Source organism: Nematostella vectensis, chromosome 3, assembly GCF_932526225.1.
Source record: "Nematostella vectensis chromosome 3, jaNemVect1.1, whole genome shotgun sequence".
NCBI lineage: Eukaryota > Metazoa > Cnidaria > Anthozoa > Actiniaria > Edwardsiidae > Nematostella > Nematostella vectensis.
The window spans coordinates 8,543,150-8,564,451 of NC_064036.1; the positions used below are offsets into that span (position 1 = coordinate 8,543,150).

At 42.1% G+C, this 21,302-nt stretch overlaps 1 protein-coding gene across 12 annotated transcripts in view; it reads left to right on the forward strand.

Moving 5' to 3' along the window:
- LOC5512067 overlaps positions 1–21,302 on the forward strand; it is a 77,879-nt gene that overhangs the window by 11,487 nt on the left and 45,090 nt on the right. For 11 of the 12 annotated variants that reach the window (XM_048725359.1, XM_048725357.1, XM_048725358.1 and 8 more), the window contains 31 exons: positions 376–585; positions 996–1,205; positions 1,573–1,776; positions 2,196–2,408; positions 4,055–4,258; positions 4,685–4,879; positions 5,225–5,434; positions 5,838–6,044; positions 6,426–6,632; positions 6,834–7,073; positions 7,429–7,638; positions 8,157–8,366; positions 8,769–8,978; positions 9,257–9,466; positions 9,793–10,020; positions 10,562–10,750; positions 12,745–12,957; positions 13,267–13,515; positions 13,915–14,130; positions 14,435–14,626; positions 15,325–15,537; positions 15,968–16,177; positions 16,552–16,770; positions 17,018–17,209; positions 17,357–17,566; positions 17,872–18,087; positions 18,406–18,618; positions 19,053–19,274; positions 19,757–19,975; positions 20,365–20,571; positions 20,788–20,991. In XM_048725359.1, coding sequence (XP_048581316.1) covers positions 376–585; positions 996–1,205; positions 1,573–1,776; positions 2,196–2,408; positions 4,055–4,258; positions 4,685–4,879; positions 5,225–5,434; positions 5,838–6,044; positions 6,426–6,632; positions 6,834–7,073; positions 7,429–7,638; positions 8,157–8,366; positions 8,769–8,978; positions 9,257–9,466; positions 9,793–10,020; positions 10,562–10,750; positions 12,745–12,957; positions 13,267–13,515; positions 13,915–14,130; positions 14,435–14,626; positions 15,325–15,537; positions 15,968–16,177; positions 16,552–16,770; positions 17,018–17,209; positions 17,357–17,566; positions 17,872–18,087; positions 18,406–18,618; positions 19,053–19,274; positions 19,757–19,975; positions 20,365–20,571; positions 20,788–20,991 — 6,552 coding nt within the window. The remainder of the gene's footprint in view (positions 1–375; positions 586–995; positions 1,206–1,572; positions 1,777–2,195; positions 2,409–4,054; positions 4,259–4,684; positions 4,880–5,224; positions 5,435–5,837; positions 6,045–6,425; positions 6,633–6,833; positions 7,074–7,428; positions 7,639–8,156; positions 8,367–8,768; positions 8,979–9,256; positions 9,467–9,792; positions 10,021–10,561; positions 10,751–12,744; positions 12,958–13,266; positions 13,516–13,914; positions 14,131–14,434; positions 14,627–15,324; positions 15,538–15,967; positions 16,178–16,551; positions 16,771–17,017; positions 17,210–17,356; positions 17,567–17,871; positions 18,088–18,405; positions 18,619–19,052; positions 19,275–19,756; positions 19,976–20,364; positions 20,572–20,787; positions 20,992–21,302) is intronic. The other variant, XM_048725351.1, reaches the window with a different exon arrangement.

A 21,302-nucleotide genomic window follows, 5' to 3' on the forward strand; every position in this document is an offset into this window, starting at 1 on the left:
CATAACAAAAATCTCTTCTATATGTGACCCAGCAAGGGAAAACGTACACTAGCGGAAACGTTTCTTGACAAATCTGGAAGACCAAACGCTTTTTCTATAATGAGGGAACGATCTTGCTAATAACGAGGTAACTATCTTGCTTCGTTATATCTTTCTTGTTCCCGGGGTACAATCGAAAGAACGTTCTTGAAATTCGGAAATTCGTTTCCTTCAAATTCAATAGAACCCTCTAAAGTTTGGAAGATCGTTCTCTAAAAATCCAGAAAACTCGGAAAATTAAGTAAATTCGATCATTCGCACCAGGAATTGAAACAGCATCGGTCTTTGTTTCCATCAGTGAGAAAAGGCTCCCATAACTATTGTTTTATTTTTAAGGTGTCAGCCTTACACCCTGCCAGAAGCAGAAGCAGGCACTCGGCAGCAGACGCTTAATCCCAGATAGATACACCCCCACCTGTAAGCCGGACGGTCGTTTTGAGGAGGTTCAGTGCAACCCTGCTACCAGCGCGTGTTGGTGTGTGGATAGCGATGGCCAAGAGATCATGGGCTCGAGGAGTACAGGTCCCGTCAAGTGCACGAAGCAAGGTCAGTTACGATCCATTCACTTACAGACAGGTTTGCATCTTATTCATTGAACCGTATAACGGAAACGAAAGAATACTCCTTTATCATTGAACCGTATAACGTTTCAAAATAGTTAAACAATGATTACTGATTTTGCTGTTAGGCGATTATTTTAGAAACGTGTGTGGTAGCTAACCTTTGATTAGATCATGTCATCACCCCTGAGCGTTGAAATCTAGAGTAAGTACGCAGCTGCTTTGTCTCATATTATCTTTGTTCTACAAAGGAGTTCTTTTGTCTCTATTATTCTCGTTCTTTGTGTCGAGGTGCGGATATTGTTCATTTGCCCAATCAAATTGCAGCTTGTAAGAGCTGCGTACTGACCCGAAATCTAATCTTTGGCTTATTCAAATCAACCCCACATTCTCTAGGTGAACCGCTGACCAAGTGCCAAGAGCAATTCCAGGCCGCGCTGCGGAGCCGATCGGCAGCAAGCGTTGCACCGTGGTGCGTATCTGACGGCAGCTATGAGCCAATCCAGTGCTACGGCCCTGAATGTTACTGCGTGGACCAGGAAGGAGCGATCATAGAAGGCACAATGGTTAGTTTGGTACAAGGAAGACCCGACTGCTCAAAATCTGGTAAGTAAACAAGTACATCATCTTTCGCTTTCGCAAGGAGCTGAAAGAATTCCGACAAGGATTCACAGCCCTTATCTCGTACGTGATAGTAGGATCTAACCATCATAACTTTTTCTAATAAGAAAAACGTTTATTGATACACATGTCTTGCCACTTTAGTGGCAGAAGTAATTCAAGAAAGTTTGCAAAAGTATCATATATTCTAAAATATGTATCACTTCTTATTATATCTTGTTCATGTACATAATGAAGCATAAAATTGGCGTATGAAGTCCTTGTTTAATTTTACATTTTATAGTATATTTAAAACTGTTTTGTGCGCTTTTAAAAATTCACCATACCTGCTTCTTCTTCATTCTCTTTTAAGCAAACCAGCGTTCAAAGTGTCAAATCAGCGGCCAAGACTTCGCGTTATCCCTCACCAAGGGTAACACACCGAAATGCAAGCAGGACGGCGCGTACGAAGAGATCCAGTGCAATGCGATAGCTAGACAGTGCTGGTGCGTAGACAGGAGCGGCAAAGAGATCCCAGACACCCAAACAAGCGGCACCATTAGATGCCCTACTATAGGTAACCATGCAAAACGCTCCTTATAATGTTTTTATTTGTCATGAAAAACTATTTGTGTAACCATTTTCTCCTGTTTGCTGAATACTCGAATTCAAACGGTACGATAGAGACACATAAAAATAACAAAACAAGCTCTTCAAAAAGTCTTATTTGAGAAGAAAATATAATTTTCGTTAATTTCACTGATTCCGTTAATTTCACCTTATCTTGCCCTCATGCTCTCTGCTGAATCAATCGCCAATTTGGACAAGTGGGTCACTAGTAGATCATTTGCCACTTTTTTTTGCTCTCAAATTCTGAACTTTTCTCTACTGATAACGTATAGCCTTCTAGTAAGTCAGCCAATCAGAATGGAGCATTGGTGATATACCACTAGTGTGGTGCAACTTCTGTTTATTATTATTCTGTATGTACAACAGGTGCCTCCCTGGCCCCTTGTCACGAGGAGTACCAGGAAAAGACCAGGAACTGGTTGCTAGAAGCCCGGTCTGTCCCATGGTGTTTGCAAGACGGTCTGTACGAACCAAGGCAATGCCACAGGTCGGATTGTTACTGCGTTACCTCCCTTGGCGTAGAATTAGCTGAGTCAAGGGTGAAGATTGCTCGCGGCGAGGCGTGGTGCGACCAGAAAGGTAATCGGTTAGACAATCGCATGGTAAAATTATGTTATCATCCATAAAAATGTAAAGCAAGCTATACTTGATCTCTTTGCGTTATATTGGTTCTGGTTCATTCAAAAGTTGTAGGTGATTTCGCACAAAGCAACAAATATTTTTCGCAATTTTAAGAAATTCGCAACTGAAGTACTATCTTTTATTAGCATAACCACGCATGCAAGTGATCAAAAAACTTTTCGGCAGATAAAATGGCTCTGTTATCAAATTTATATTTATCTTACTATTTAGAGACTTTGAATGGTCGCATTTTTCCTGTTCTGTACTTGCTATTATTATTTGTGGATAATATGTAATCTTTCTTTTTTTAGTCAATTTGAGATCAAAATCAAAATAATAATTGCGTACAATGCTTTGCTTTGCAAAGCTCGATAGTCTACTGACAACCAAAGCCATCCCGCCCGTGGGCACGCGTCTTTCATACCGCAGGCCCTTCTAAATGAGTGCGTCCTCGCTTTGGCGTTTAAAAGATTGATCAGGCAACATAATAGAATATGATTTTTCTGTTTTTGTTTTTTTGCAAGTAGCATTGCTCTTCCTTGTGAAGTAGTAAAGTAGGCGGATACGTTTTGTATCAAAAAATAAAGGTCTTGAAGGGATTAGGGCCAATCTATCATAAAAGTTTAGTCTCTTAAATAAAAAAAATCAGTGATCCGTAAACTTTTGCTTATTAAGTAAGGGTTAAATACTGAGGACGGAGGCAGACGTCCGAGGTATTTAACTGGCTTATTACATGATCTATACCTAGTAAATAACAATTTACATTGGGAGAAAGAGACAAAAATCAATAGTAAGTAATACAAAAATTAACAATAATATTTGACTTTTTTAGAAAAAAAACAAACAGGTTCAGGTTATTATTGACCTGCGAGAAAACCCAGGAGAGTTGAAAGTTCATTAGATCAATACTGTACACAATCAAAATTAACATTTAGACAGAGCGGGGCTGCTCCATGCACGGACTCAATTCCCAAAGGTGGAGTTGAATTGCAAAATTTTCATAACTCATAGTTTCAGTGTGAGCACGCTGCAAAAATAGAGCCCACTTACAGCATAAAAACCGACTTACTTTTATTACGCCAAATATCAATTTTCAAGATCTGTCATTGTTGACGACAATGAACAAGCAGAACGAGTGAGTAGACGCCTCAGATAGCCACACCACAGCCTAACTTTGCTGTTGGAATAATTTTCCAAAACTGCACATAAAAATTTGGCTGAACTTCTTGAACTTTTTGAATTTCGAATCGATGCATTGTTAATATTTAATTGTTCTTGTTATCAAATCTGTGGCTAAAAAGTAGTGTCTTTTTGCTTATTTCTATTCAAGGTTTAATATGATGGTCCTTCATTAGTATTCACGGTTACTATCTAGTTTTTAACCTACTCCTCTTCATTAGTATTCTAGTTATTTATCTCATTCAATCTTAGAGTTCATATTAAACCCCACTTTTTCCCTGCTGATATACCAAGCCCTCCCCGCTCTTGAAGACTGTAAATTATTCATAGGTATTTTAGTGAAATAAAGGACTTGCCACAACAATGGAAAACGTGTCAATCGTGTAATAAAGCTATTTCTTTAATCCTTAAACATTTTCATGAAGGAGGGGATACCATCTGCCAGCGCAAGGCCAAAGAGACTAATTCTCCAGTAGCGGAGTCCGCGGCCCCGGAGTGCGACCAAGATGGTCGTTTTACCGAGGTTCAGTGCCAAGGAGTCACGTGCTCCTGTGTTAACGCCCATGGGATCGAGGTCAAGAGTACGCGACACGCAAGGGCTGACGGGAAACCTAACTGTCCAAGCCAAGGTAAGAGGGGTGCTGCCGAATGTCTCATCTTTCTTTAATGATGTTCCTGGCCAATATAGAACAAAAACTATAAAGAAACAAAATACACATCTAATTCAGAATAGCTGCGACACTCTTCATTTACTTTAAATGTTCGTTTTAGCAGCCAGCTTCCTAAAACCATCCAAACTTTAAATAAGAGATAACGAGAGATAACTTTTGATAAGAGATGCGTATTATGTTGTCCTGCTGTCCTGGCTTATTCTTTATTGGAAATTCTAGCGGAAAATTTATAAGCCAAACTAAAAGCATAATTGTTTTATAAAGATTGAACGAATTAGCTGTACTTTTTGTAGGTTGTTATTAAGTTTTAGATCGCCTTATTTTCTCACGTCTACGTTTTTCTAGAAAGATGTTTTAGAGATTTCCTTTTTGCTTCTTCTCTAGGATCCGTTCTGTCAAATTGTCAGAAGGCTGTTGAGACAGCCTTAATATCAAACAGTGCTTTCGTGCCGAGGTGCGCACGAGATGGCTCGTACAATCCGGTTCAGTGTGGCAGTGGAGAGTGCTGGTGCGTGGATGACAATGGACAGGAAGTCGACGGATCGCGATCCACGACAAACGTCATGTGTCAAAATGCTGGTAAAGAATAGCTGTATATTTGAATTCACAGCTTCGCAAGCAAGCATTCCATTGCAACATTTTGTAACGCCTCGGTAAATCCACACGCTAGGAAAGCGAATATGTAATGAACCCGGTTACATTTGAAAAGAGCGGAGGCCCTTGGCCAGGGGCGCGCTTCCGAACCCCCCCCCCCCCCCCCCCCCCCCAGACCCCTTCCCCTTGGAAGTGTCTTTTTTGGTGGGCAATATTGATGCAAGCATGAAGAGTGGGCATGAAAGCTAGTAGTTAAATTTGAAACAAATTACCCGCAAAATGAATGCTTTAGAAAAAATAATTAATTGAAATGGATGTATTTTCTGATAGCAGCTTTGTCAAGCCCTTGTTGGCAGGAATACCAGGCGAAAGCTCGCTCCTCTAGCTTTAGCTACGTGCCAAGATGTAATTCTGACGGTAGCTATGACGACGTTCAATGCTTTTCGGGATACTGCTTCTGTGTGGACAAGAAGGGCGCCCAAAAGAGAGGCTATGGCGTGAACGTGATGCGCAATGGCCCTATCAAATGCGACAAGAAAGGTATGGTCAGGCTAGTGGTGATGCAGATTGGGAAAAAAAATTATATGGATTATAACTTATAACTTCCGACAGAATCCATATAATGGGTGTCCAGATCTTGTACCAGGACATTTTCAAGTCTACAGCTGTAATAGCTTTTGTGTCTTTTAGTACGTAAAACGTGTAATCATGTGTTATGTTGTCATTGAAATGGACGTCTGTTAAAATTGATTTGAATTCTCCAAAATTCATGTTTTAATTGAATTTTTTTTTTAATTGAAATTGTGTTTCATACCGGCGGTGCAAACAGCCTCAATTTTGTTTTAACACATCCAAAGCGATACACTAAGCCTATGAAAAATCATGGAATCATCTTGGTACACATCTATGGATTTTCTCTTAATAACAACTTGCTATTGTTCAGATGAACATAAGACCGATTGTCAACGACGTCGCGCTGAAATCCTCAATGGCATGACGTCATACAAGTTCATACCGGAGTGTACGGCGGATGGCGGCTATAGCCGAGTGCAGTGCGAGTCAAGGTCTTCTGGCCCGTGCTGGTGTGCTGATGATACTGGCAGAGAGATCAACGGCACAAGGACAACTGGGACCGTCACATGCCCTGGGAGTATGTAGTTTTAATGAAAGAAGAACTGTGTCATTATTTGGCAGCATCCTTGATCATTTAGAATACACCAAAAACTGGTATTCGACTCTGCCCATTTATAAATATGTTAAAAACAGAGCATCAAAAAGTATATTAGCGGCGAAACCAAAAATTCTCCATTTTAACATATGGCTTTTAAGGCTAAAGAGTAACATTTTAAGAATAAAAACGTGATTAAACGATGTCTTAAACTTTAGGTTCCATCTTATAATAATATTGTCTCATTGAAAAAGGCACACTGTCAAATAAAGAGGTCCCATTGCACTTTAATAGTGCTTTGGTAAAAGCTACAACAATCAAGCTAACCTTTTAATGTCACTCATCATAGATAATTTCTATCAGGTAAAGAGACCACGTGTGGCGGAGTGTTCTTTTCATGGTTTGGGCCTGCCAATGGCTTATGGAATCACGTGCCTGTCTGTCTCGTGGGTGGTAGATATCGCAAGGTACAGTGCGATGGAAATTCTGGGTACTGCTGGTGTGTTGATAAGAATGGAAGCCCAATCATGCGCACTGCCACAAGAGGCATTCCCGTCTGTCCAAGTCAAGGTAATTATAACAGAGCTTGTTTTAACACAGAGCCATTTCTGACTAAATTGAGATACAAAAACATGCATGAATGAAGCTGTATCATAAGGTGTCCTTTTGCTCAAATGGATCCCTAAAAAAATCCTCCCTGATAACAACAGAATAAGATACCACAGTAATTAATAGCGTAATTTATTCTCAATGCCAAATTCGTTTCTCTAGATGGCTCTTCCCCTCGAACAGACCCCGTGACCCGTTGTCAAGAGCACAGAGAGCGTGTGCTTGGTCCCAAGGGCGTGGCAGATCCGGGATCTTACGTCCCCGTATGTAGGGATGATGGTTCTTATGAGGATGTCCAGTGCAATAAGACATACTCGTCACTCGTGTGTTGGTGTGTAGACGAGAGCGGCATGGAGATCAAAGGAACGAAGAGAACCGGCAAAATCAATGACTGTATACCGCGTAAGTAGGCGATCTTGTGTTTGTCAGATGTATGGGTTGTTTTATCTTCATGGGGTACCAGAGCCTTGATAAAAATATTCATGCCAAAAAAAATCAACACATTTTTCCGTCACACATTATGACTGGGTGATATGGCTGCAAGAAACAAAAACTCATAGGGCTATTGGTTGAAAAGGAATACTTTACTTAATTAAGCACCGAAACATACCCGACGGAAAAAGTTTGTGCCCGAGGCTTTCATATTCTGATGTCCTGATGGTAGTACTTTGGGGTTACTTATGATCAGATGGTAGAGCAGTGTGTTATTGCTTGTTTTGTTACTTTTGTTATAATCCTACTATCGCTATTCACACAGGCGTCCCCGAGACAGAGTGCCAGAGCCAGGTAAAGCAAGCCCTTGAGACGCCTTCGGGAAAGGGTCGATTTGTGCCGCGCTGTAAGGCGGACGGCCAATTCGAGGAAGTCCAGTGTAACGAGTGGACAGGGCAGTGCTGGTGTGTGGACAACAGTGGTATAGAGATCCAAGGAACTCGGACGAAGGATTTTGTCTCCTGCCCTGGACAAAGTAAGTAAACATTTAACGCCGGTTAGTCTCTGTGTGATCCTCTTAAAGACTAGGTGAGTCATAGCCTTTTATGCCGCCAGATGTTCCAAATGTCAATGGCGCCGTATAAAGTACTGTATGCAGTAACCTGTTAAATACCCAGTGGTGCAAGAAACACAAGACTTGTAAAGTAATAACTGACCAAATGGGATACCACAATATCAGTCCGCAGCCTATAACGTCAATTTCACCTTAAGGTTCTTTAGTATTGGTTAAAGAATGTCGATCAACCACTCCTTTGTTATTGTTTACAAATTAAACTATTGACGGTATACACGATTGTCTAATAGTTTATAAATTTGATAGAACGTTCTTAGTTACTTGCTTTAATTAGCCAATGGAAATGGATTCTTTGGATCACGCTTTGTGCGAAAGCGTAAAATGGCAGCGTGATTGGCCTCCTCAATCTTCCAAACTCTAGTATAAGCGGTATTTTCATCTCAGTAGGACCGTTAAGAGTTTTCCTTGTTGTGTTCCAGAGCGTGGTATGACGGATTGTCAGCGCCAGTACCGCGAGGCCGAGGAAGATAAGTTCACCATGGGTCGCTTCATGTCGCGGTGCACGCCAGAGGGGAGGTACCATGACGTGCAATGCCAGGAGTCCGTCTGCTACTGCGTCAATGCTAACGGAGATGAGATCTACGGGACAAGAGTTGACATGCCCAGCAGACCGAACTGCACTAACGCCGGTAATATTGATGTTGAAAAAATATATATGAAAAAAACACATGACTTTGACTGCTTTACTGCTTGCTGCTTTATTGTCTTCGATTTTTCCGTCTTTAGACATTGGTCCTTTCTTTTATTTTAGGCTTTTTGTAAAGACTTTGTTTCGTAGACTTTTTTTCATCGCCTTGTTGTGAATTGATAGTGTAATCGATCTTCCGCCGTGTGATGACCATTTTGTTGAAAAAATATATATTAAAAAAAAACATCTTTGAATTAAAAATACCAAATACTATTTGCTGTGGATAAAGGATAGTCGTTCTTTAGAGTTACACTTGTCTACGTTTTGATGGCTGGGGTATACAGATGAACAAGGTATATGTTTCCTTATTCAAATGGTTGAGATTGAGTTTGATTGATCTTAGCTAACTCGTTGACCGTGTGTCAATACAAACACCAAGTGTCATCAGTGAACGCAGCGCCGGGCGCATTTGTGCCTCAGTGCAGATCAGACGGTGGGTATGACGTCGTGCAGTGCCGAGGTGCGGTCTGCTACTGCGTGGACAAGAGAGGAATCGAGATACAGGGAACAAGACTACCTATTGCAGACAAAAGGCCTAACTGCGATAACCCAGGTAAGAAAGCGAGTGTCCTCATTCTTGTCAATTTGAAAAGAAATGGTAACCAGTTGCTGATGCGATAATCTTGAAAACGCGACTTGCAATATGAAGTGACTTTTCGGATGGCAAGCTTACGCGCTCCTCCTTTTGTTGGCAAAATAACAAAAGTGTTAACTTATTTAGCGCTTAAGTATCAGTGTCAGAAAGGGCTTATTGAAATATTTTGTTGATTTATGTTTAATTTAATTTCATAACCTGATTCGATATTTTTGACATGCCTGTTTCTGTTGCAGCACTTGAGTTGACACTGTGTCAGCGGCAGTACCAGGAATACTGGAAAAACCCGGTCAGCGGTCGCTATGTGCCTCGATGCGACTCCAAAGGATCGTTTGAGAAGACGCAATGTCTAGGAGGCTACTGCTTCTGCGTGGATGACGACGGCACGGAGCGAAAAGGATCACAGGTGCTTCAGACCGACGGCCTTATTGACTGCTCCGACCAAGGTAATCTTGCACGTTGGAAATGTTACGAGAATAACTCAACATGCTTGGAATACACCTATTTCAAATAAAGTTGCACTCGAGCGGGAATCCATGTGTCGTAACTCACGGTGGTTCGTGGGTAGCGTATAAACCGCCTGCAATAACTCTGTCGCAACTCTGAAAAAGCTTAGATTATCCTTTCTCGAATAAAAAGATATTTCATTACTTTAAAATCGAGATCTAAATTCATGTGTCAGTAAATGACAAATTTGTTGAGTACAAGTATTAATTAAATGTTCTTCCCGGTGATTGCTTAGTGTTGTAGTACTTATCTTATTCTCTGGCAGACCGTCCCTTGACTCCGTGTCAGACGGAGCTCGCGCGAGTGCTCTCAAGCCCGCCTAATCCAAACCGCGGAGCTCCTCGGTGTGCCGCGGACGGAGCGTATCACGTGGTACAGTGCGATGACACGCAGACGGGGGAGTGTTGGTGCGTAAATGGAAGTAATTCAGAGATTCCCGGGACGAGACGCAAAGGACGCGTGAACTGCACTCAAGCAAAAGGGAGGCAAACCGGTAAGTGCACGTTATTATGTGAGTTTCCATTTTTACGACAATATATTATTTCCATAAAAAATATTCTTTGACAATATAGTTGTGTTAAACAAGAGCGCCTTATTGGACAATTAGCTCATGAGTGCATGGAACAGTAGTTCGAGCTTATTTGGGTTCGAACTATATTGTGACACTCTTTTAAGGCTACAGCAGAATATTTAACCTTGTTTGTTTTGATGTATTCGGTGGGTTCTTCTGAAAAAAAAAACCTCAACTTTGGTTTGTCATAAAATCCCTGCAATTATCAATATTTAAATCTAAATATAATTGATTTAATAATGAATATAATATATAATCTAATATAAATAGGATAAATATATATATATATATATATATATATATATATATATATATATATATATATATATATATATATATATATATATATATATATATATATATATATATATATATATATATATATATGTTATCATAATTAGAATTATTTGAATATGAAATGAAATTATTTAAAATGATTTCTTTCTATTACTTATATATCCAGAATCCGCCTGCGTCCTTGGCCAAGCTCAAAATACTATCAGCTTTGCCAAGTTTATACCCAAGTGTGCGAGAAATGGCTTTGATTCTTTCCAGTGTGACTACCAATACGGGTACTGCTGGTGCTCCGACGTCAACGGAAACATGGTGCCTCTTACTACTTCCCGAGGCAGAGCAGTATGCAACTCTTCAGGTATGTCTTACCTTACTCGAAAGAGGCCGAGCAGTATGCAACACTTTAGGTATGTCTTACCTTACTCGAAAGAGGCCGAGCAGTATGCAACACTTTAGGTATGTCTTACCTTACTCGAAAGAGGCCGAGCAGTATGCAACACTTTAGGTATGTAGAGGCCGAGCAGTATGCAACACTTAAGGTATGTAGAGGCCGAGCAGTATGCAACACTTTAGGTATGTAGAGGCCGAGCAGTATGCAACACTTCAGGTATGTAGAGGCAGAGCTGTATGCAACACTTTAGGTATGTAGAGGCCGAGCAGTATGCAACACATTAGGTATGTAGAGGCAGAGCAGTATGCAACACTTTAGGTATGTCTTACCTTACTCGAAAGAGGCCGAGCAGTATGCAACACTTTAGGTATGTAGAGGCCGAGCAGTATGCAACACTTCAGGTATGTCTTACCTTACTCGACATAGGCAGAGCAGTATGCAACACTTCAGGTATGTCTTACCTTACTCGACAGAGGCAGAGCAGTATGGAACACTTTAGGTATGTCTTACCTTACTCGACAGAGGCCGAGCAGTATGCAACACTTCAGGTATGTAGTGGCCGAGCAGTATGCAACACTTTAGGTATGTAGAGGCCGAGCAGTATGCAACACTTCAGGTATGTAGAGGCAGAGCTGTATGCAACACTTTAGGTATGTAGAGGCCGAGCAGTATGCAACACATTAGGTATGTAGAGGCAGAGCAGTATGCAACACTTTAGGTATGTCTTACCTTACTCGAAAGAGGCCGAGCAGTATGCAACACTTTAGGTATGTAGAGGCCGAGCAGTATGCAACACTTCAGGTATGTCTTACCTTACTCGACATAGGCAGAGCAGTATGCAACACTTCAGGTATGTCTTACCTTACTCGACAGAGGCAGAGCAGTATGGAACACTTTAGGTATGTCTTACCTTACTCGACAGAGGCCGAGCAGTATGCAACACTTCAGGTATGTCTTACCTTACTCGACATAGGCAGAGCAGTATGCAACACTTTAGGTATGTAGAGGCCGAGCTGTATGCAACACTTCAGGTATGTTTTACCTTGCTTGACAGAGGCCGAGCAGTATGCAACACTTTAGGTATGTCTTACCTTACTCGACAGAGGCCGAGCAGTATGCAACACTTTAGGTATGTCTTACCTTACTCGAAAGAGGCCGAGCAGTATGCAACACTTTAGGTATGTAGAGGCCAAGCAGTATGCAACACTTCAGGTTTGTAGAGGCAGAGCTGTATGCAACACTTCAGGTATGTCTTACCTTACTCGACAGAGGCCGAGCTGTATGCAACACTTCAGGTATGTTTTACCTTACTTGACAGAGGCCGAGCAGTATGCAACACTTCAGGTATGTCTTACCTTACTTGACAGAGGCAGAGGTGTATGCAACACTTCAGGTATGTCTTACCTTACTCGACAGAGGCCGAGCAGTATGCAACACTTCAGGTATGTCTTACCTTACTCGAAAGAAGCCGAGCTGAATGCAACTCTTCAGGTATGTCTTACTTTACTCGACAGAGGCCGAGCAGTATGCAACACTTTAGGTATGTCTTACCTTACTCGAAAGAGGCCGAGCTGTATGCAACACTTCAGGTATGTAGAGGCAGAGCAGTATGCAACACTTCAGGTATGTAGAGGTAGAGCACTATGCAACACTTCAGGTTTTTCTTTACTCGAAATGTCGTCTTTTCCGCTAAACACGGGTCTGGCGAGAAAATGGATAAGCCATAACACGCAATAAATCAATAATGCGTATCCATTCATATATTACGAATATAAACCTATTTCAAAGGTTGCACTCGGAGAATCTGTGTATCGTAACCCGCGGTGCTTCAGGATTCAGCCATTTTACGTTACCAATGAATCACTATGTTTATGATACATTGATTCACGGGTGCAACCCTAAATGAAATAGGTTATATAATCAAAGTCAGCTAACTTCAGTTTGATTTATGTTCTTTCAAGCCCCTCTTCCTCGGTGTAAGATCCAACAAATGAGAGCCCGGGGCCTAACGGGTGTTGCCCCTCCCAGTGCCTACATCCCACAATGCCTTGACGATGGAAGCTACGAAAGCGTTCAATGTCTCCAGGCTACTCAGTATTGCTGGTGCGTGGGCTCCAATGGCTTCGAGATCCCCGGGTCAAGAGAGTTTGGACGACCCGACTGCGACGATATGAGTAAGAAGTAGAAGTAAACTTTGGCCAAAGAGTCTTGTTGTGCGGGGAAGCGCCATTAAGGCTGGTTTCCAGCCTTTACTTCTCGGTAGCAGAGCATTTTAATTTTGAATTTTAATTCGAGTCTTACATACTTTAAAAGAAATGATCCAAGAATTAGTACCTTGAATTACCTTAAAGCAATAACGGCAAATAACCTCTGGATTGTTGGATATCTTTATTATTAAAATAAATCCATATTTAATCTATTTTTTTCCTTTACTTCTCTCAAAATCGGTTTCTTAAATTCATGCGTCTTCATCACTATTGCAGAAGGTCTCCTAAAATCTGCCAACGGCAACCATAAGCGAGAGAAGAGCGCTTGTCACCATGCAAGACAGAGAGCTCTAGGCCCATCAAACATGCCGAGCGCGGCGTCCTTCGTGCCCGATTGCGAGGCCGACGGCACATTCAAGGCTGTGCAGTGTCACAGGGCCACCGGCTACTGCTGGTGTGTGGATAAGGCAGGACAGGAACAGCCCGGGTCGCGAACTCAACAAGCTCCAAACTGCTCCTCAGCAGGTAAGCCATCAATAGTTTTAAGCTGTATCTTTACTAAACCGAATAAACCAAGCGTATAATTACTCTATTTGGTCCGGGCACGAATAGTTGGCTAATGTCAGTGATTACGCATGCTGTTCTGATATTGCTATGATTCAGATTTTCTGAGTGAATCTTGTATTAGAAAAAAAAATCGGATGCATTGGTAGATTTGAAATCCACAGTCTTTTATATATAGGTATAACAAAATGCATTTGTTTGTTGTTTGTTTTCAGGGCTAGTTTTTTGTTAATAATTCAAAATTAAATAGGCGAACATGTATGTATTGTTTTCGGCAATTTAACTACAAAATAAGCTCATCACAATATAACAAATTGCATCGATTATTGCAAAGTTTATTGTCACAAACCTGTTTTCCAGCAATCAACTTAACCACGTGCCATACGGACCGCATGAGGGCGCTCGCATGGACTGGACGGCTCATCATCAATACCTTCGTGCCGCGATGTCTTCCCGACGGTAGCTTTGAGGCCATACAATGCCAGCCTGCAACCGGAAAGTGCTGGTGCGTCGACGTCAATGGGAACGAATTGGTTGGCACGAGGACTGACTCAAAACCCGTATGCACATCAAGAGGTAGGTGAAGATAAGGAAGATAAACCGAAGGTATCATTTCTCTGCTCCATTGCAGAGCTGTAGCAGGCCTCGAAATATTTGGATGGGGCGCACGATACAGATAATCTTAGGGTTACAACCACGCCCTTGCTGGTCATTACCTTTTAGGTATGGAAAATATTAAGGGAGTTGGGGCATGTTCCCCAAGCCCCCCAACTTCGCTACGGTGCTGCTGTGTATTGAACAACCGTTGTGTTCATCCATATGCAGTGGCTCACTGCTCACACTTCTGCGTTGAGCAGTCTAAAGTGATTATTTGTTTCAGATGGTGAGACACTCTGTCAGAAGAAACTAAAATCCTCGTCTTATACTACAACATGCGAGCAAGATGGTAGCTTTTCGGCCGTTCAGTGTCGCCCTGGTAACGGCGTGGAAAGACAGTGCTGGTGCGTTGACAGACAGGGCAATGAGATCCCTAAAACGCGAACCACAGGGACACCAGCCTGTGACTTCGCCGGTAAGCTAGCATGACTTCGGTGATCTTAATCATTTTCATTATCATCATCATTATCATCACCGTCTTTGTCTTTGCCCTCATTAACATTTGAAACAAAAAGCCTTTATTGGCTCACAATACAGAATAAAAATCATGGACATGAAATACTCAATACTGAGTAACGGGTGCGAGGAATAGCCAAACCCTGATCAAGTCTTACTATCTGATTTATGCCATATGTATAGGCTACATTATAATGATCGTTGTTATCATATCATTACCATAGCTCATCGTTATTAGCATATCGACATCATCGTCATCAGCATTATTTTTATTATCACCACACCCAAATCTTGATGAACATCATTATCAACTTTGTATATGCCATTTAAAATTAACATGAAAATGTAACTTCGTGCATAATATCATCATCATAAAAACTTAATCTTCATAATAAAAACAACATTTTCATATTCTTAAAGAATATCGCTCAGCCACTCCTTTGTCGTTGTTTACAATTTAAATACTGTGGTTTATAAGCAAGAAAAAATCAAAATAACCATCCACGATTGAAGTCTGATACTTCCTTATTGATATTTTATTGATAGCTACTTGCTTGAATTAGCCGATGCATTCTTTGAGTCACTCTGTAATGTGCGGGAGCGCAAAGTGGCGGCGTGATTGGCTTTCTTTAACTAAAATGTCGTATCTTGTTTTAGCTGGATTGTCTGAATGTCAGCGTGAGCGTCAGCGAGTTCTGGGCTGGTCGGGCGTGGCTGTTGATGGTACCTTCGTGCCCGAGTGTACGGCGGATGGGGGTTATGAGCGCGTACAGTGCCACGAAGTCACAGGGTTCTGCTGGTGTGTGGATGGCAATGGGAACGAAATCCCAAAATCGCGACTCCAGGGAAGACCAGTATGCAACCATAAAGGTCAGTACTTCGAAGACCGGTGTGTGACCATAAAAATTAGTACTTCTAAGACCCGTATTTGACAAAAAAGTCAATACTTGATACGTGGATTGTGATAAACCTCGATAAGATCCCAATCTTTAAAATAAGCACTTTTGTGAATTTTATGTCAAAAATTGAAAATTAGCTTACCAGTAAAATAATGTAGCTTCACGAAAAGCGGAACGAAAGACATGTCAGAAAGAGTTAAAGGGAGTCAGTGATAAGGCTTTTCACCTTTTTCTCTTTTCACCTTTCTTCCCCGACTTGACACATCTTTGGCTAAGAAGAAACCTAAAAAAAAAAAACATAAAAACTCTTGCTACACAGATAAATTTGTTGCAATGACAAATTAATTAGAACGCATTTTAGCCCAAATAGACTTTGTAACAGTGTCCGGTTTCTCCACCAGTCCCCTTGTCTCCGTGCCTGAAGGAGCGACAGCGTGGCCAGGGATGGTCGGGACACCACAATGGCGTGTTCATCCCTCAGTGCGCCGAAAATGGCACTTACGATGAAGTTCAGTGTTATGAAGGGGCATGCTGGTGCTCAGACCCCCACGGCTATGAGCTGCCCGGTACAAGGTCGACTCAAGGAACGCCTGACTGTTCTCTTGTACCAGGTAATGTGAATATGCCAATCAAAGAATAACTCTACGAAAAAAACATAAATATTAAAGTGCGAAATCTTTACTTCCCAAGAAAAACACTGCTATATGCTTGGCAAGACAAAATTAAATTAAAAACAAAAGCGTTTTCGTAATGTGCGCGAGAGAAAACCGGTAAAAGGTCCACAGGAATCCCATCGTGACCACAGAAACTTTATCGTATAGCGGGTCTCCACAGGGGGCTCGCTTAAGTGTTTTTCTATACGCTTTTGGTCGCTAATTATTGTGGTTACAATAGTACGAAATGTACCATTTTAGTGGCCAGCTATTTATACCCGAATAATACCGGTTCTTTCTAAAATTATCATTGACCATTTCCCCCTCTCTAGCGAATTTCACTGCGTGTCGCCGGTGGCGGCTCCGTGTGCTTGGGGCAGATGGCGGTCCCGTACCCGTGGATGTGTTTGTTCCCGTCTGCGAGGCGAACGGTTTGTTCAAGAAAGTCCAGTGCAGTGACACTTATGGGTATTGCTGGTGCGTCGACATGAATGGGAATATGATATCAGGGACCAAAACACTTGGATCAGCACCGAGCTGCGAGAACAGAGGTATCGAGATTCACGAGTGAGAAAAAACATTGATTTGATTTCAAGTAAAAAGCAAATAATGAAGAAGATAGCTGTGGCTCCCATGATCAAATCCGAAAACATCCAAGATGGCCGTTTCATTATCTTTTGTCTCTTAACCCAATTTTAAGAGGGTCATTTTCTATTTACCAAGAATGGGTAAATAATGCCCGTAGCAATATCGAAATCCTATTTTTCACACCGATTATTTGAATATTTGTTTTTGCAGCGGGTCCCACAAAGTGCCAACAAGAACAAAGCGTGGCCAGTGGGTCATTTGTACCTGCCTGCCAAGCGGACGGTAGCTACGCCTCGGAGCAGTGCGATACGGCGAAGGGCGAGTGCTGGTGTGTGGATGAACAAGGTGGCGAGGAGGAGAATACCAGGGTTTTAGGGACTTCCGCCTTCTGTCAGCCTTCCGGTGAGACCATGTAAAAATGATAGTACATACAAACAATAATGTTAAACATGTGTCTGTGAAATAAGATAATGCAAGTCTCGAACCAGAATAATGAAGTTGACAGTGGCTTCGCGTATGATCATTTTTATTTTGCTTCTTTTTCCCAAGCCGGCCTCACTATTTGCCAGAAGGAGTTGCGGCGCGCCCAAGGTTTTGTAGGCAAGGCGCCTAAGGGCAGGTTCGTACCAAAGTGTAAGGCAGATGGTTCGTATGACAATGTTCAGTGCCACATTACCGGGTACTGCTGGTGTGTGGATCTGGAAGGAACCGAGGTCCTAGGAACGAGAACTTCTGGCAAGCCCCTCTGCTATGCTGCAGGTTAGTCACCACGCCCATTTTTCCGATTTGCTGGCACACCTTTATGTTGTTTAACGTTATTAACTAAACCGATACGTACACAGAGATACCTTGCTAGAAAATGTAGTTCCTATTCTTATCTTTAGCCCCCTGTTAGACCAGATTAATAAATTTTTCTTAACGTCTCTCCCACTGAATAAAGTACTGGCGGGTAGCATTTAATAGTTGACTGCCTAACCAAGCGCATTCTATAGGACGCGATACTAAAAACTTCATTGTTTGGAAGACTAACGATTCGAGCGTTCCATTTTGTTTTGTAACCGCAGCCGGGTTAAGTAAATGCCAAGTTGACCGTCAGCTCGCACTCGGAGGCAGTAACTCTGGGCTGAAAGGGAAACTCCCGCCAAAATGTCGCCCAGACGGCTCGTACGAGGAGGTTCAATGCGACCGGAAGTTAGGCGAGTGCTGGTGCGTGGATCAAAACGGGAAGGAGGTACCGCGCACGCGTCAACTTGGAGTACCACTGTATTGCTCTGGAGAAGGTGATGAGGCTACATATTAATAGTATAATCAAAGCCTTGGAAACGTGAAACCTGTACTCTTTTTGAAACTTTTCATTTCGCAGCCGTTGTTTAGTAAAGTTGTGGTATTGGTTAGCCGACTTGCCGTGACACGCGTTTACCGCCCATCAAAGCCATTACAGCCCATCAAAGAAGAATGGGATGATGATGTGGTTTTTCTGACCTCTGTCCCCAAAATTTTAAAGCAATATATCAATATAAAGTTACTAGCTAACTTCTTTTAATGAAACGTTTTCTCTATTTGTCTCTATTTTCATGATGTCGAATCCCTTATTCCAGAATCTTCTCACTGTGTGCGTGAGCGTGAGCGTGCGCTAGCGTGGACCGGGATCAGCGTGCCCGGGCTGTTTGTGCCAGAGTGTAAGCCAGACGGCACATACGAGGGCATGCAGTGTCACGTGGGTACAGGACTGTGCTGGTGTGTGGACCGTTGGGGTCATGAGATAATTGGAACACGAGTCAAGGGGAGTCCTGACTGCAGGAGTGCACAAGGTAACATTTTGCAGAAACTTACTACTGATATGATAGTACTTTAGTATGAGGGAAGCCCTTTAACTTAATCCTTTATCTTCAACCCGGAATCAAGAACAAGTAGCTATCATATTTCAGACCCACCTATATTTCTGTATTTGCTTATTTTCTTGTCGAAAAGTCTTATAATATTCTTGTGAGCCGGAAAAAAAATATCTGGTCACTGCATGAAAGCGATCCCTTCTAAACTGCGCTTGTTTCAAGAAGCTTTTGGTCTGAGTAGTCTTTTCGAAACCTATATTCTGTGACATCATAACTTATCGTATTACGCATGCGTAATATTCGTTTATCGACTCTCTACGTTGAGATGCATTCTCCGTGAATAGGGCTGCACAGAAGGGACGAAGGGAAGAATTGGCCCATTAGATTTTCTAATATAGTTTGTTAAATCACAGCATCCATAAGTAATTGCGTGCTCGATCAGCAAAAAGCATTGCTATGGTCTAGGCAGTACGACTCCATCTACGGAGTGTTTTCCCCGAGCTGCGAAGACGACGGTAACTACACAAACATTCAGTGCCACAGCCAGACCGGCTACTGCTGGTGCGTCAACCAAGACGGCAATGAACTATGGGGCTCACGGACCCGTGGACAACAACCGGACTGCAAGGCATTTGGTAAGACAGTACGCTTTAAACCACGTAGAAATACTAAGCAACAAACTAAACTATATATTTATTATTTCTAATATTTTCCGCTTACTTACTCTCTCGCACGGTAGCACTTGATGGCGCAAAGGGGTGCGTGAAGGGACTGTAATATATGTAGCGCGAGTACTCAGTGATCATATTTTCCAGTGGCATGCACTGCTATGCACAGGTAATAAATGTTATATGGCCTTGGCATTTTGTCATTTTGGCCAAATAGACGCAACCATCTTCATCGGCTCGTGGCCAGAAGGAATGATTTTATTCTGCTCAGCGGCCATACTGTGACTAATAACAAGCTAGAGAATATTAAAACCATTAAACGTGCACGTTGTACAGAGGCAAACTAAAGGTAGATACCCCATTCTATGAGATCTAACGGTCTTTTGTGGGCGCTCCCGGATTGCTGCAGAAGATATAAAAGCTAAATTATTATTATTCCTATTCTGTAGAAGACACAGTGACGCAGTGCTCAAAAGAGCAAAAAGAAGGCATGAAATACAGACAAGCTGATAACCTGTTAAGCCGGTTCGTACCAGAATGCGATCAGAGAGGCGGTTATAGCCCTGTCCAATGTGACGGCGCAGGCTTCTGCTGGTGTGTGGATAAGTATGGGCTGGAGTTACCCAGGACAAAAGTGAAAGGGCTCCCTAGAACATGCGGCATCTACGGTGAGAAGTACTTCTTGGTCAGCATCATGTCGCGACGTTGTTTTATTTTTAGAGTGTAATTTGATTTGTTTTTGTATTTTATTCTATGCTATACCGAGAGAGTTAAATACCTTAACATAATTTTTCCGTTAAAAAGACATTTTACGTTGTGAAATATATGAAATATAAATCAGGTTTGAACCTGTAAAGACAAAGATTGTTGAAAAAGTCAAGTTGGTATAGTTGTTAATTACTTTGCTATTATTGGAAAGCACAAGAAAATCAAATGAACCACGGAACCATGGCTTTCGGATTACATGCATGTTCAATGCAAGCTATTAAAATGACTTAGTGTTTGTAAAGAGTGCTCCTTTGCCGCCATCTTTGTCTGACATAATATTTTTTTTCAGCCGGGACAACAGCTTGTCAGCGTGAGCGCTATCTCTCCTTGTCTCTGAATGGAAGCCCGCCGCCCGGGCGGTTCGAGGCCTCGTGTGCCGAGGACGGAAGCTACAACAGTGTGCAGTGTGGATCAGGCTTATGTTGGTGTGTTGACAAGGAGGGGTTGGAAATCCCACGAACGCAGTCTAAAGTCAAACCACAGTGCGAACTCAACGGTAAGTCACGCTTTGATGACGCTTGGGCTCTGATGCTTAGGTACTGGCTGCCTTAAAATGTCTATAGCTCAAATAAGTCTAGATAGAAGGCTTAAATCCAAAATTAAGGTTTCAATTGTAATTGAAGCTGGCTGAGGTTGTGCGCAGGTTATGCCATATGATGACTGCATCAAAGACATGACAAGCTGAACATATTTCCATACGTGTCCCTATTAGAGAACAAGCTAACAGAATGCCAGCAGGAGCGTTATCGCACGCTTGCAAGGGCAGGACAATTCACTCCTGAGTGTGACAATGATGGGACCTATAAAACACGACAATGCTTCAACGGTCTCTGCTGGTGCGTTGATCGGTATGGGAATGAGATCCAAGGAACGCGTTCAAGTGAACAAGGGACCTGTCCTGACGTGCTCCCAGAAGGTGGGTGAAGCTAGCTTTGTCTGTTTACCTACAATGGCTTTCGTCGTGGTCAGAGCTTGAGTGGCAAGTTGTAATGCAGGGCTTAGATTGAGTGGGAAGAAAGGCTATGCATTTAAATTGTGTATGACGTTTAGACATTTTCTTTACTATTGTCACAAAACAGAAAATTTGGCCCTTATGATCATAAAAATTATAAAAATCCAAACATAAAAATAATGCAGGGTTTTTTAAGACGACATGTTTTTTTATATGGATGGTCATCATTCATCCCCAAATTGAAGGTGTTCTATACATTTTGTTAACACGTTCAA